Here is a 15,107-nt window from a genome sequence, read left to right on the forward strand (position 1 = left end):
CGGCGGATTTCAGAGCCCAGGCTCTGGCCTGAGCCCAAATATCTACATGGCTATTTTTAGCCCCGGAGCACAAGGCCCAGTCAGTTGACCTGGACTCACACCGCAGGGTTGTTGTTTTTTTTGCAGTGTAAACATACCCTAAATGGCCATTTGCCCGAGGTTATGCAGGAAGACAGTGGAGGACCAGAGAATTAGTCTCTTTAGTCACAGCCTAGCACCCTATCTGCTGGGACATCTACCCCTCCTGTAGCAAGTGAATGAGAAATGGGTGCAAATACTGTTAAAGAGTGAACTTTGATTTCGTAGCATTTTATATCCACTTTGCACAGGCATGAAAGTGCAAGTCAGTGGAGAATCAGCCCGACAGTTGCTTATTTAAACTATTGGCCTGATCCTGGAAATAATAGCAGGCATAGTTCTTACTGCCATGAGTACTAAGGACTACTCATGGTAGAGAACTGTGGATCGGATCCTGCTCCTATTGCAGTCGATGGCAAAACTTCCATTGACTTCAGTGGGACAGGATCAAGCCCTTTGCCCATAGACAAGAGTCTGCAGGAGTGACTTACATTGTACCATATTTTTAGACTGTTTTATTTTTCACGTTTAATTTCTCTTTTGTTGTATGTATTTTCTCACAGTTGCACCCTTTTTGTGGCTGTCTTTTTAACTCTCTAAAACTGTAATATAAAGGAAACCAAAACAAAGTAGGCCTTTTCAAAGTAAAGACTATCCCTCATTAATTTGAATGGTAAGAAACAGAAAACAAAGAACTGCAAATAGAATACATTTAAATAAATCCCCATTACTATAAGTGCAAATACATTGCTTAAATTGTGAGGATTAGCAATCAAGATGCACTAGCATGATTAAATAAGTGTTCACACCACTGGTGCTGACCACTTATATTTTTCTCTTATTTAGTTTCTCAGCATTTTTAAGCTCTTATTTTAGTTTTGTCATAGATTTCCTGCACTTAAGAGCCATCTGTTGAAAATGTCAAGTGCATGGAAGTGTGATTTTGTGTTAAATTAGGTGTGCAACTGCCACTTTTTAAAAAGGGAGCCTTTATATTAATGACAACATTTAATTAGATTGCATTATTATAGGAAAATGCAATTCTGTTATCAATTTTCAGTAGGCAATGAAGTAGATTTTAAAGAAAATTGTATTAATGCACCTTTTATCATTAAGAACATTTAAAACCAAACCTGTGATTTTTTTTTTCAGCCAGAAGATAGCAATAATGAGCATAGAAGGAAGAGCTCTTCTTGATATGTATTCCATCGTAATGATACCTAAAAAAATACAAAATGTGATGGACTGACAAGTATACAGTTTGCAGGACCAAATCATCACTGAACTCACATCTATATTCTGCAAGCAGCTCGTAATTCTTTTGAAATAAGAAAACAATAGATGGAAACCTGTATTTATTTTAAAAAATGTTTAAATCTTATTTAAATCTAATATTTGATAAGCACATAATTTTGACAAACTTTTTTTTTTAAAATAACTTTACAATCACTTTTTAAAACAGCGTTGGTAATTTAATAATAAAATGTTTGTTTGTTTTTTAAAAACTATCAACCCTAGAGCAGTGTGGGGAGTGCAGTCAACCAATGCAGCAGAAGCACAGAGTCTACGGCAGGATCCTCATTGAAGTCAAAGAAGCTACTTCAGTGGAGTTACACTGATTTATTAGGGTTACCATACGTCTGGTTTTTCCCGGACATGTCCGGCTTTTTGGTAATCAAACCCCTGTCCGGGGGGAATTGCCAAAAAGCCGAACATGTCCGGGAAAAATACCGGCCGGGCACTTCCCCTCCCAGGCTCCAGCTGCTCTGCTCCGGCGGCGCAGGGTCCGGCAAGGGGGCTGCCCGAACCCGGTAGCGCTCGGGCAGCTTGGCTCTTAAACAGAGCCGAAGAGTCAGGGGAGGAGCAGAGCAGCTGGAGCCTGGGAGGGGAAGTGCCCGGCCGGCGGCTCGGGGTCCGGAGGCAAGGGGGCTGCCCGAAGCCGGAGCGCTCGGGCAGCTCGGCTCTTAAACAGAGCCGAAGAGTCAGGGGAGGAGCACTGCAGCCAGAGCCCGGGAGGGGAAGTGCCCAGCCGGCGGCGCAGGGTCCAGAGTCATGGGGCTGCCCAAAGCCCGAGCGCTACCGGCTTCACGGTTTGCTGGGCAGCCTCCAGACCCTGCGCCCCCGGCTGGGCGCTTCCCCTCCCGGGCTCCAGCTGCGCTGGGGAAGCGCCGGCCGGGGGCGCAGGGTCTGGAGGCTGCCCGGCAAACCGTGAAGCCGGTAGCACTCGGGCAGCCCTTTTCGCGTGGCTGGGAGGGAGGAGGGGGAGTTAGGGCAGGGACTTTGGGGAAGGGGCGGGGAAGGGGCGGAGCTGGGGCGGGGCCAGGGAGTGGGAAAGGGGCGGGGCCAGAGCCCGTGGAGTGTCCTCTTTTTTTATTTTTTAAATATGGTAACCCTAAATTTATACCAACTGAGGATCTGGCCTCCGTTCTCCAGCCATGGCAGATTAAAACCACTTCCAGTTAAGGATACCACTTGTCCAGTTGCTACCTGAGGAATTCAATCTCTTGTTTTTTGTAATCCCCCACTGAGCACTGGCACCTCTTGTTGATACTGGGGTGGTGTGGAACCACTGTTCCCACTGCTGTCATGCCACTGTACAGCTTCTGAAGTGCTATTTCCTCACTGGCTTTTTGCCTGATACATATTGGACAGTAAACAATACTTAGTGGGCCCAATTCTGACCATAAAAACAACGAGGAGTCTGGTGGCACCTTAAAGACTAACAGGTTTATTTGGGCATAAGCTTTCGTGGGTAAAAAACCCTCTTCTTCAGATGCATGGAGTGAAAATTACAGATGCAGGCATTGTGAGTGTTTGTTCATGGCCAGTTTGTTCTAATGCCAACATTGTCCTTTAGCTTAAATAGCTTTTCACCCTCCCTAGTATTTAATCCCCAGATGTATTTATAGAGAGCAATCATATCCTCCCTCAGCCTTCTTTTTGCTAAACAAGCTGAGCTCATCCAGTCTACTGTCATAAAATAGATCCTCCATTCCCCTATCATCCTAGTAGCTCTTCTCTGCACCTGTTCCAGATTAAATTAATCTTTCTTGAACATGAGTGACCAGAATTGTACACAATATTCCAAGTGAGGTCTTACCAGCACCTTGTGCAATGGCATTAATACTTCTCTATCTCTACTGGAAAGGCCTTGCCTAATTCATCCTAGGATCACATTTTCCATTTGCCTTTTTTACAGCTGCATGACATTGGTGGCTCATTGTCATCCTGTGATCAACCCACACACCCAGGTCTTTCTCTTCCTCTGTTGATTCCAACTAAAAGCTCCCAGCTTATAGCAGAAATTCGTATTATTAAACCTTAAGTGTATGCACTTGGTACTATTGAATTTCATCCCATTTCTGTTATTTGAGTCTTCAAGATCACCTCGATTTTCCTGTATGTTCCAATCCTCCTGTGTATTGATGCTGCCTCCCAACTTAGTATAATCAGCAAATTTCACTAGCACACTCCTACTTTTCGTATTTAATAAAAATATTGGATAAGATTGGTTCCAAGACTGATCCTTGAGGAACTCCATGAGTAACTTCCCTCCAGTCCAATAATTCACCTTTCAGCACAACGCAATGCCATCTCCAGTTTAGCCAATTCCTTATCCACCTTACTATGTTTGTACTGAGCCGCATCATCCCTAATTTAACTAATAATTTAGACCTGATGCATTTTCCTTCTCCCTCCCCTTAAAAAAATACATTATTTTCTCAAAGAAGGAAATCAGGTTACTCTGGCATGATCTTTCTTTGGTAAACCCATGTTGCATTGCACTCCCTTTACCATTTACCTCTACGAATTTCATTATTCTTCCCTTCACAATTTGTTCTAAAATCTTGCATACCAATGAGGTCAGACTAAAATTGCCCAGATCACATTTTTTCTCCTTTATTAAAAATAGGTATGATGTTAGCTATTCTCTAGTCATATGGTACTACCCCCAAATAGATAGATTTATTAAAAATCCTTGGTGCAATAATAGTAATCCTCTGTGCCAGTTCCTTCAATATTCTGCAGCAGAAATTATCCGGTCCCCCCGATTTGAGTGCATGGCATAAACCCAGTGTAGGCAGTTTGTGTACCAGCCACCCCTAATCCCAGGTTAGGGGATGTGTCAGACTGGGTGTGTAGGTGTATTTCAGAGCTTCACTGAGCTGATCCTATGCTGGTGTAAAGGACTTAGTTTTCTCTAGCATCAGCCATTTGTCTCAGTCAAAAATCTAATGTGAGAATGGCACCACAGTAATTGGAAGTGATGGGGCCAGGCTGATGCAGAAGATTTGTGAGAAGATCAAAGTAAACATATGCCACTCTCAGAATCAGTATTTTAATTGCAGTCCTTTCATCTTTATTAAGCAAAACGCTCATGCAATTGGCATACCTGAAGGCCTTAAAAATCTTTTTTTTCTTCTGTTCAGCGGTTATGAATTTGGACATTAAATCAATGGATTAAAAGTCAATGGGACTCAATTCTCTCCATGCTCTGTATGGGTGTGTGGCAGGGGGAAATCCACCAGGGAGCCAGTAACACAGTGGTCCCCAAACTTTTTTGTCTGGCGGGCGCCAGAAGACGAGCCACCGAGGACCGTGGCAGCGGACGAGCATCCGCCGAAATGCCGCCGAGAAGCAGCAACGTCAATAGGCGTCGCTGCCGAAATCAGCGGCATTTCAGCGGCGACACCTCTGGCTGACACTGCTTGTCGGCGGCATTTCAGCGGATGCTCGTCCGCTGGCCAGTATGCGGGCACACATAGATGCCCCGGTGGGCGCCATGGCACCACGGGCACCACGTTGGGGACCACTGCAGTAACAGTTTATAACAATTCCATTATGAGCCAGATTGTGAAGGGCCACTCAATGGGTGTGCAGGGACAGAAGAGACTCCCTACCTTTAGGGCCTCTTGCATAGGGCTGGTCAAAATAAGAGTCCTTGGGCTTACCTGATCACATTAATCCCTCAGACACAATGCCTCTGGATCGCCTTACTAGGGTAGTGAGCTTCTGCACCCCCCCAACACAAGCCGGTGCTTCAAAAGCACCAGAGTATTTTAAATAGTGTTTTTTAAGTTTTGAAAATTAAAATTCTCTTGAATTCATATGCTAAAAACCAGCTTGGATATGGTGACTTTCATTAAATTAATCCTATTTTAGTTTACTGGTAACATCATCAATCACAATAGAGCTGTTCTTGTGATTTATTACAGACATTCAACAAGAACCTCAGCTGGGGTAGAGCAGTGTCTCAATTTAACAGAGCTGAGGATACAGTTATTTCTATTACTTTCCCCCCAAAAGGGTGTAATTAACATTTTTAAATAAAGCAATAAATAAAATAAATAAATAATACCTGGCACTTCCCCTTGTGCCCAGCCTTCTGGTCCCCAGATCTGGGAAAACTAAGCGAACAAGCTAAAAAACACAAAAGATAAGAGTTATCTGGGCAAGTCATACTAACATATAACGATTTATCTGATTTGGTTTCCTCTAATTGTTTCCACTACTGCATCTCCCTCCCACACACACACAAACTGCTGTGATACCTGTTCTCCCAATAACACTCAAATAGTAATTGCTGAATTAGCTGGTGTGCATCACCAATATGTTGCCAATATGAAGCCCAGGCTGGCAAGCCTTACTCAGTCAAGTAGTTCTTACTCACACAAGGAGCCCCAATTACTTCAGTTAGCCTTCTCACGTAACTAATGTTTGCAGGATCGGGTTTGACTTATAATTTTTTTTATCAAGTTCATCAAGTTGCTGAGTATCCTCTTTGCTCATATTGAAGGAAATGTGAATTGAAATCATTCAGCACCTCTCAAGATTAGCACCAAGTAATAATACTGTAAGTGTAATAATCCAAATTGTTATTATTACACACACAGCATGAGTATGAGTTATCTTATAAAGCTACAGACAAAACAAGAAAGCTCATGCTACTTTTCCTCTTTAGAACAGGAACAGATTATCAAATACACAATGCATCTACTCTAGATAAACCTTGGGAGTCTTTGTTGTGCAGGATAGGAACAAAATGAATCAGGTATGAAGTTGTTTGGTGTCAAAGGCCTTGTCTACACTAGCCTTTTTTGCTCAGTTGCCCTAAGATGCAGCTCCCACATTGGTAGTAATGATGGGAGTTCTAATGCAACCAGGTTGGCAGTGTCTGCCAGCATTTTTACCACGGTGTTACCTCTATTTGATCTAAACTGAGTTAGATGACACAGTAGTAAAAATAAAGGAGCTTTATCTATACAGCAATTAAACACCCACAGCTGGCCCAGGTCAGCTGACTTGGAATCATGGGGCTTGGGCTGCGGGGCTGTAAAACTGCTGTGTACACATTTAGGCATGGGCTGGAGCCGGAGTTCTGGGACCCCATAAGTGGGGAGGGTCCCAGAACCCAGGCTCCGGCCGAAGCCCAAATGTCTACACAGCAATTTTTAGCCCCACAGTCTGAGTCCTACGAGCTCAAGTCAGCTGACCTGGGCCAGCTCAGCAGCCATGCCACAGGTCTTTTATTCCACCATAGACCTACCCTAAAGGTCTTGGGGTGAAATCCTTGCAATGAAGTCAATGGTAAAATTCCCATTCACTTCAATAAGACAAGGATTTCATCCCTTGACTTGTCTACACACCAATTTGCACCAGTTTAACAAAATGTGTCTTTTAAAACCCATTTAATTAAACCAGTGCAAGTTTGTGTGCCATATTTTGGTTTAAGAATTGCTTATTTTGATTTAGCTTAATCCTGTGAAACAACAATAAACTACTCTGAAACTGAAATAAGAATAGCTACATACAACTTATACAACTAAACTAAACCGATTTAAAAAAAATACTTCTAATTAAACAGCGGCAAGTTAATGTGCAGACAAGGCCTAACAACTTGAATACCAGTGGAGTTGCACCAGTGGTAGCAATAGTGGGAAATTTGGAGCAAAAAATGTGTAGAGTAACGATAGTCAAAAATGTTATTTTTTCTTTAATCACATGAATAAAGTTAAGAAGGAATGCATCTGTTTGTTAGAACTGAATGATTAGGGTCTTAAAAGATAATTCCCCTGTTGGCTATAAAAACTCCAGACTATTAGAAGAGTGACATTGTCTAAAGGACTTTTTTTACACCTGCATCTTGCTTTGCTTGGATGATTCTATAAACACACACACATTCTGTGTGTGGAGCAAAATCTTCATAAGTAAATTAAAAAAAAAAAAAAATTCTGATAAACAACATGAAGACCAGGATGCTTTGCAGCATCAAAACTTGGATAAAAAAATACAGTGCTAATTGTTTACATGAAATACAAAGTTTTCAGTCTACACCTGAGAGGTTTGTTAGTATAGCTATACCTATACTGGCAAACCTTCCTGTTGTATACACAATTTAACTCTTATGCCAGTTTGAAGAATAAAATAAGATGTCCTAGCAAAAGGACTTTTTTGCTGGTATAATTTCATCTATGCTGTGTCTAGAGCTTTTGCAGGTATAGAAATGTCATTTTAAAAAAATCACATCTCTAATCAACATTACAATACCAGCAAAAGTTTTGAATGTAGACCTGACCTCAGAGAGAAAATAATGCAGATAAAATTCCCCAAGCGAGCCAAAGAGGATATTATATCAAGAGATAGGATAGCAGCTTTCAAACAAAATCTCTCCCAGCATTCTACACTGAAGGTATCTTATTGCATAACTACTTATCCTTGTCTGTAAATTAAGCTCCCTTAGTTTGCAACATGATCAAACCTTGTACAAGTAAGTGTCTCTTTATGAATTTACACAAGGTCTCAGCCCATTATCTTAAGCCCCATATATGCTATAAAAGCAGTGTGCTTTGTACCTTTCCAAATGTAGCTGGATTTACTTGAGTCTGAGCATTCTGAGTGCAATTCTCTATATACATTTCATAAAGTAGACAACGAGGTATGCTGTATCCTTCACAAACATAGAAATTATCCGCTATCCTTTAAAACAAAATGGTACAAAATGTATATCAATTTATGTCAAGATTAGAATGTTAAAAGTTATTGGCCTGATTCTGATATCACTCCAGGTTTACACTGGTACAACTCTGCTGACTTCCATAGTTACTCCTAATCTACAACAGTGTGAGATCAGAATCACATCCACTACTTCTAAGTGGGGATCCATAGTCTAAAGAAAATGGTACATCCTCACATATGTGAATTAGAGACTGTTCTCGGGTTCCTTTGAATTCCCATTGGAAGACTTGTCAGTTCCTATGTATCAAGAGGTTGTGTGAATATACTCCACAGAGCAACAAACCTATCAGATACGATCCGGTTTTGTTTTATACTATAGTTTAATAGCATCATAGTTAAAACTGACATCAAAGTTAAAGCTGACATGGAAAAGTATTAGTATCTCTAAAATGGGAAACTACTATGATCTTCTAATGTATAATGCAAATATAAAAGGCTCCACAACCAAATGTAATATATTAATTAAGCATTTTTTTTCATTTTTAAAAGATGCTGTATAACAGGGCGTTACAAAAGTTAGACCTTACCAGAATACAAAGGGCCAAATTCTACTCTCATTCACACCTGTGAAATCCCACTGATTTTAGCACAAGTATAGAAGAGAGCAGAAATTAGTCTGATATTACTACTCAGTATCACTGCTGATATCCAGACTGCTCTTGATGTGCTTAAATCAGGGATCAGCAACCTTTGGCACGCGGCCCATCAGGGAAATCCCCTGGTGGGCCGGGACGGTTTGTTTACCTGCAGCATCCGCAGGTTCGGCGGCCAGCACATCCCTCGGCCAATGCCGCTTCCCGCAGCCCCCATTGGCCTGGAACGGCGAACCACGGCCAGTGGGAGCTGCGATCAGCGGAACCTGCAGGTAAATAAACTGTCCTGGCCCGCCAGCGGATTTCCCTGACGGGCCGCGTGCCAAAGGTTGCCGAACCCTGGCTTAAATGCTCGTTCTTGGGCCAAATCCCACTCACCTTAATCGCCTGAGTGGTCACATTAAAGTAGACTACTTGTGTGAGTAAGATGAGGAAGATTTTGAATGTAGTTTCTTGTTAGCCTAAGTTATTATCACCACCAGAAAAATACAGTTTAATTAAGAGATAATGCCAATGGCATCCAGGCTGTCTAAAAATAATACTTCCTATAGCACAAATACTGAAGCAAAACTGACGCATTTGTGGGAAATAAATGTTGAGACAGGGAGAAGATTAATTTTCAAAGCATGACTCATGGATCATATGAAAATGTTCTATTACAGCGACTTTATTTCTGTTATACCAAATAATTTATGTCGATTTAATTATTTTAGCAGAGTGTCAGTTACTCATAGTACCTTTACTGACATTCAAACTGCTTTAGAAAACAGACTTATAAGCACTAGCTTATCCATGAAGTACAGGTTTTAAAATAGCATTGGCTGTTTTTATTAACAACCTGATTTCAGGCTGGCTAACATTTATCTTTCTGCTTTATCTTTTATCCTAATGGGTTAGGATTCCAACAATTTGATATAACTGAGAAAGAACATTACTTCTGAGTATTCTAATGTGAGGGACTGGATCTGTTTCAACTCAGCTTCTTACTTGTGCCTCCTCTCGTTTCCTCCACAGAATGTGTCCCCACTTCTGCTCTTTCCCTTTTAAAGAGACCCCCCCAGGCCTACCTCCCTACCTCTCACCTGTTTGCAGCCTATGAACCCACCCACCCAATCCTACAACCTCAGATTGTCAGCCCACCACCTGAGAGTACTGCTTGGTCTCACCTCCCTGTACACAACTGCTCTGGGCTTCCTGCCAGTTTCTCACCATCTCCAGCTTGACCGCCTGTTGTGAATGAATTGCTTCACAGCTAGAGGCAGGGATGAGCAACCAGCATCAAGGTAGTGAACACAGGCAGAGGGCAAGCTGAGATAATGGGGTGTTCCCATCATGGGGGTGAGGAAATAGTATTAGGTCTAATGAAGAGTCCTGACTAAACCTTGCCTCCAGCAGCCAGAAATCCTCCCTTCTCCTGGGTAAAGAACCATCGGAAAACGCTTAAGAATTGATCATTCTTCCCTGAGGTATTAAACCTGGATCCAAATTCATCCCAGGTATAACACCCCTGGAATCCATTGAATTACAACAGAGATTAATTTCTTTAGGGTTTTAGTCAGTTTTCTAGGAGACGAGAATGCAAGTTTTGTACTTCAATAATGTTTTTATCCAATAGATTTGCCTGTGCATTTAACTATTTATTGACATAGTATTAGACTACTTTTGTTTTTAGTTATTTTTTTTAATCTTTTTTCTTAAAACATATCAAACATATTCTAGATGCCAACATATAAAAGCAGTACAGAAGTACTATGCATCAGAAAAGAGAAAAGACTAAGAAAAAATGCAATGCTTGGATTTCCATGTATTAACCACAATATTTCTAGCACATGGATTTTTGTGGCACATATCTAAACAAACAAACAAAAACTAAGGAAATCAAAATCAACCAAGAAAAGGGTGGCAGGGGAGAAAAGAGACAAAGAGGAGAGGGGGTGTGTCGATTTATCTCCCATCTTTCAACCAGGTCTCCTGCAGAGCTGTTTAGTTGACCAGTTCTAGGAAACTGTCCCAAATGGACTCATATTTTTCCAGGGTTTGCTGTCCATTGTATGTGATCCTCAGGGCCGGCCTTAGGGAAAATGGCACCCTGGACTTGCATTTTGGTGCCCCTGCCCCCCCATTGCCCATGGTCCCCCATGGGCTCCCCAGGCTCCCCACCCTCCCTTCCCCCCAACCCCTGTACTGTGCCACCTTCACCCCAACCCCTGTCCTCCCCTCATGTGCCCCTAACCCCTGCACTGTGTGTGCCCCCTCACTCCAACCCCTGCATTCCCCTCCGGTGCCCCAATACCTGCCCCCTCCTGTGCCCCTAACCCCTGCACTCCCCTCCTGCACCCCTAATCCCTGCACTATGCCCCCTTCACCCCAACCCCTGCACATCTTTCCTGTGCCCCAACCCTTTCACTGTGCCCCCTTCACTCCTACCCCTTGCACCTCCCTCCGGAGCCCCTAACCCCTGCATCCCCCTCCTGCACCCACGTGGGGAAACTGACCCACCTGGATACACAAAGCAGCTGGCATTGCTGCTCGTTCCCCCACTGGACTGCTGCTCCTCTGCCCCATGCACCCCCTGGGCTGCATAAGGAGAGGGCAGGAGAGCAGCAGCTGCTGATGCCTCAGCATAGCCCAGGTGGGGAAGTGACCTAAATGCAGGGAGCCCTGGTGTTATGTGTGTTGCGGGGGGGGGGGAGGGGGGGAGGGAGAGAGAGAGAGTGTGTGTGTGAGAGAGAGAGAGAGAGAGAGACAGTGTGTGTTGGGTTGAGGTGAATGTGTGTGTGCCTGAGTGTATGAGTGTGCTGGCTCTTTAAGAAAGCACACAGGGTCAGGAACCTGAAGGCTTGTGTTCAGACACAAGCAGCTGCCAGCAGCTCCAGATCCAGAGAGGCAGCAGCACACACACAGATTCCCCCTGTCCCGTCACCCCAGCTCAATGGAAATCAGGTGCATGGGTGAGGGGGACACCCCAGCATCAGTCCCCCCACCCCAGCAGACAGAAGGACGCTCCCAGTCCGGAGTGGCCAGGGGTGGCTGGGGGGAAGGGGGGCAGGAACAGCAGTGGCTGCACATGAGCAGGGGGAAGGAGGGGAACCCCTGCTCCGGAGGAGTCACCTGGTCACCTGGCTCCCACAGCTGGTCAGCCAACTGCCCCCTGCAGCTCAGGTCTCTCCCCACCCTCCAGCTCTGCCGTTCACCTGACTGCCGCCTCCATCAGCCCAGCTGGCCCTCAGCAGGTCAGGTGGGAATCCAAACCCTGCGCATGTCGCCCTCTTTGGCGGGCCTCCCTGGGCAGGGGCCCAGACAGCCCACCCCAAAAGTCGGCCCTGGTGATCCTTTCCTTCGCAGCTAGGTCCACCAGTCCATTATACCAGCCTTCATGCCAAGTATTAGACTACTTTTGGACTAAAATCTTGTGTTTTTTTATTGTCAACGTACCAAACAGAAAATAAAACTCAAACTTTTATAAACTTATCACAGAAAGATGGTGATCTACAAGCTCATTGAGGAGAAAGGACAGTCAGTGAGTGGTTAGGAGCTAGCCTAGGACTCATGTGACCTGTAGTCAATTCCCTGCTCTGCCACAGATTTCCTGTGTGACCTTGGACAATTCACGTAGCCTCTCTGTGTCTCAGTTCCCCATCTGTCAAATAGAAATAATAGTATTTCTCTACCTCACAGGTATATTGTGAGAATAAAAATATTAAAAGATTGTGAGGTGTTCATATATTATCGTAATGGGGGCATATACAGAATTAAGATCAGTAGGTGGTGTCAATTTAAAATCCTTGAATGTGCTCTATTGTTGTTTTAAACAAAGTTATCAAAGATATTACAGTCCACAGTCTAGAATCAAAGATGGTGGACGTGATGTGGCTTGGAAAGACAGAAAGGCAATGCCAGAAGGTTTTCTGCTCTATACAGTGTCATACACTGGATAATACTGTTCTGCCAAAAATGAAAGACAGCTCTACGTAATAGGTACCAAATGCCAAAAAAATGGTGAAGAAGGAAAATAAAAAGGAAACTAATTTTTCTAGGAGAGGATACCCCAGACCATTGGGGATTTTAACTTTTTCTAAATTTAATTTTCTTGACAAGTAGCTGTTACAATATTAACATGTCGTGCAATGTGTCTCACTGCTGTATTACATCACCGTCCCTTCCCAGTTTTTAAACGAACTACCACTATCACACACAAAGCATTCTGCCAAGTGGGTGTTGAATAACACAGGACTGATGAATGCATGGAAATTAGGACAGTCCAGTGAAAAATATCAGAGGGGTAGCCGTGTTAGTCTGGATTTGTAAAAAGCAACAAAGACTCCTGTGGCACCTTATAGACTAACAGAAGTATTGGAGCATAAGCTTTTGTGGGTGAATACGCACTTCGTCAGACACATGTGAAAAATGAAAAATGATTATGACAACTTTATCCCATCACACAAGAACTCATACCAACAGCCCACATTTGCTACAACCATCATTTTAGCCAATGTAACCTCAAGAAAATACTGGTGCTGACTCACAGTTTGTTACTGCACTCTACATGCCAACATGCATTGGCTGTATAGTCCTGCTGCCATTCATACAGCACTTTAAAAGCTTGCCACTAAGAACCAGAGGATTGTCCTCTTTAACCATCATTACACCTTCCATGCATCATCATTTAAAATAGATGACACTGAGGCACAGCTCTGTGGCCACACGTGCCAGTATACATTAAGCGAGGAGACTGGGTGGTCAGCGATATCGGCAGTTTCTGTATCAGAGCTATTGTTTGGCACTATACAATGTATGCCCTACTGGAACAGTTTCCATAACTTGTGCATATAGGACCCCCATAACAGTCAAGATTTGTATCTTATGAAGTTATACCAAGGAGCAAGAATTAAACTAAACTACATAATATCCCCCCCTGCAATGCAGCGCCTACTCTGGGTACCCAAGTGGCACATGGTGTGCTCACCCCTACATTCTGCAAGCGTCAAAACAGCATGATGGCCTGTCACCTACTACCTTGTGCAAAGTGGTGGCCACATCTCATCACAAATAGCCCAGCAGTGGGGGTACCAAAGCGGCACATGGTGCCTCACCTCCATGCCATGGAGGTCCCAGAGCAGTGGCCAGTATAATGCCCCTTTCTGCCCCATGCCTGGGGGTGCCAGAGCAGTTATTGGCATCTGCCGCCCTGGCTCTGGGGCTGCTAAAGCCCAGGCATGGCTCCTTTTGCAAACCACCCCGAGGGTCAGTCCATGCAGCGGGGAAAGGGAGGCTCCCTCCCCGGCAGGGCGGAGGCCGGCGCCGGCACCCACCACTGGGTGATGGATTGGTACAAGCGGCTGCTGCTGCTGTTCGGGGCAGCCTCCGCGCCCTCCGCCATCCTCTGCAAGCCCGGGGCCGCCGGGGGGCGCTGCGGAGCCGGGCAGGGGCTACTACCGCCGGGGCGCTGTTTACTTTAGAAGCCGGTTCCAGAGCGCGGGGCGGGCAAAGGCGGCTCAACGCGCGAAGCCCGCGGAGGGGGGAGGCGGGGCCGGGGCCGGGGCGGGCTGGGCTTGGCGCCTGCTGCTGAGGAACCCGGGGGCGGCAGGGGGCCCATGAAAATGCTGCCAGGCGGGAAGAGACACGCACGGAGCGGGATCGCAGCCCCTTCCCCGCAGTAGAGATTGTCTCGCGCAGCAGCAGCCCAGCCTTACCTCCTCTCCGGGGGCGGAGTGTAACGCCCAGCAAACCAGCGCCACTTGCTGCACACCCAGCCCGCTGTCCCTCCCGCTCCTCTCCTCTCCTCTCCTCTCCCGGGGAAAGCCTCGCAGCTTTCCTGTCTCCAGCCTGAGAGAGAAACAGCAAAGTCCGCCAGCCAGCCTCGCTTTCTTGAAATCATTGCTCCTGGCTTCACTTCCCCTTAATCCGCAAACCTGACTCCCTGCATCCCCTGATTTCCATCACTCCTCAAACAGGCACCAGCAGGGAGCAGGTTCTGTGCCTTTACTTTAAAAAAATAAAAAAAGTTTGCTACTTCTCCTTTATGCCCAATCCTGGGCTCACTGACAAAGAAAGTTTTGCTTGTGACTTCCATCTTTTCCTTCATTGGGTACAAACGGGGCCCAGTCCTGCACAAATAAAGTCAGTTGGATGTTTGAGGTTGACTTTCAGTGAAACAGATTAAGTCTATAATTGGAGACACTTAGTACCAAAACAATGAGATGCACAAAAGATTGCCCAGAGCCTCTTAAAGAACTTTTGAAAATATAAAGGACATCTTTACTTACACTGAGTAGTACCTTAGTTCACAAGCAGTCCTAGTTATTTTTCACTTCTAATAAACAAAATGCTCATAACTGCAATAAAATGACATCCTGACATCTACAATATTGTCAACAGTACAGCTAACAATAGTTTCTTTTTCATCATCATAATCCTGGC

General features: G+C 44.6%; 1 protein-coding gene across 1 annotated transcript in view; it reads right to left on the reverse strand.

The window, feature by feature from the left end:
• The window catches only part of RFX8 (regulatory factor X8), a 49,452-nt gene extending 35,385 nt beyond the window's left edge, over positions 1 to 14,067 (reverse strand). The window contains exons 1-4 of the mRNA XM_065423508.1: positions 14,000 to 14,067; positions 7,932 to 8,055; positions 5,438 to 5,499; positions 1,212 to 1,298 (exon numbers count right to left, since the gene is read on the reverse strand). Of these exons, the coding sequence (XP_065279580.1) occupies positions 1,212 to 1,298; positions 5,438 to 5,499; positions 7,932 to 8,055; positions 14,000 to 14,067 (341 nt within the window). The remainder of the gene's footprint in view (positions 1 to 1,211; positions 1,299 to 5,437; positions 5,500 to 7,931; positions 8,056 to 13,999) is intronic.
• Positions 14,068 to 15,107: the final 1,040 nt, after the last annotated feature.

Source organism: Emys orbicularis, chromosome 1 (genome assembly GCF_028017835.1).
Source record: "Emys orbicularis isolate rEmyOrb1 chromosome 1, rEmyOrb1.hap1, whole genome shotgun sequence".
NCBI classification, from domain to species: Eukaryota; Metazoa; Chordata; order Testudines; family Emydidae; genus Emys; species Emys orbicularis.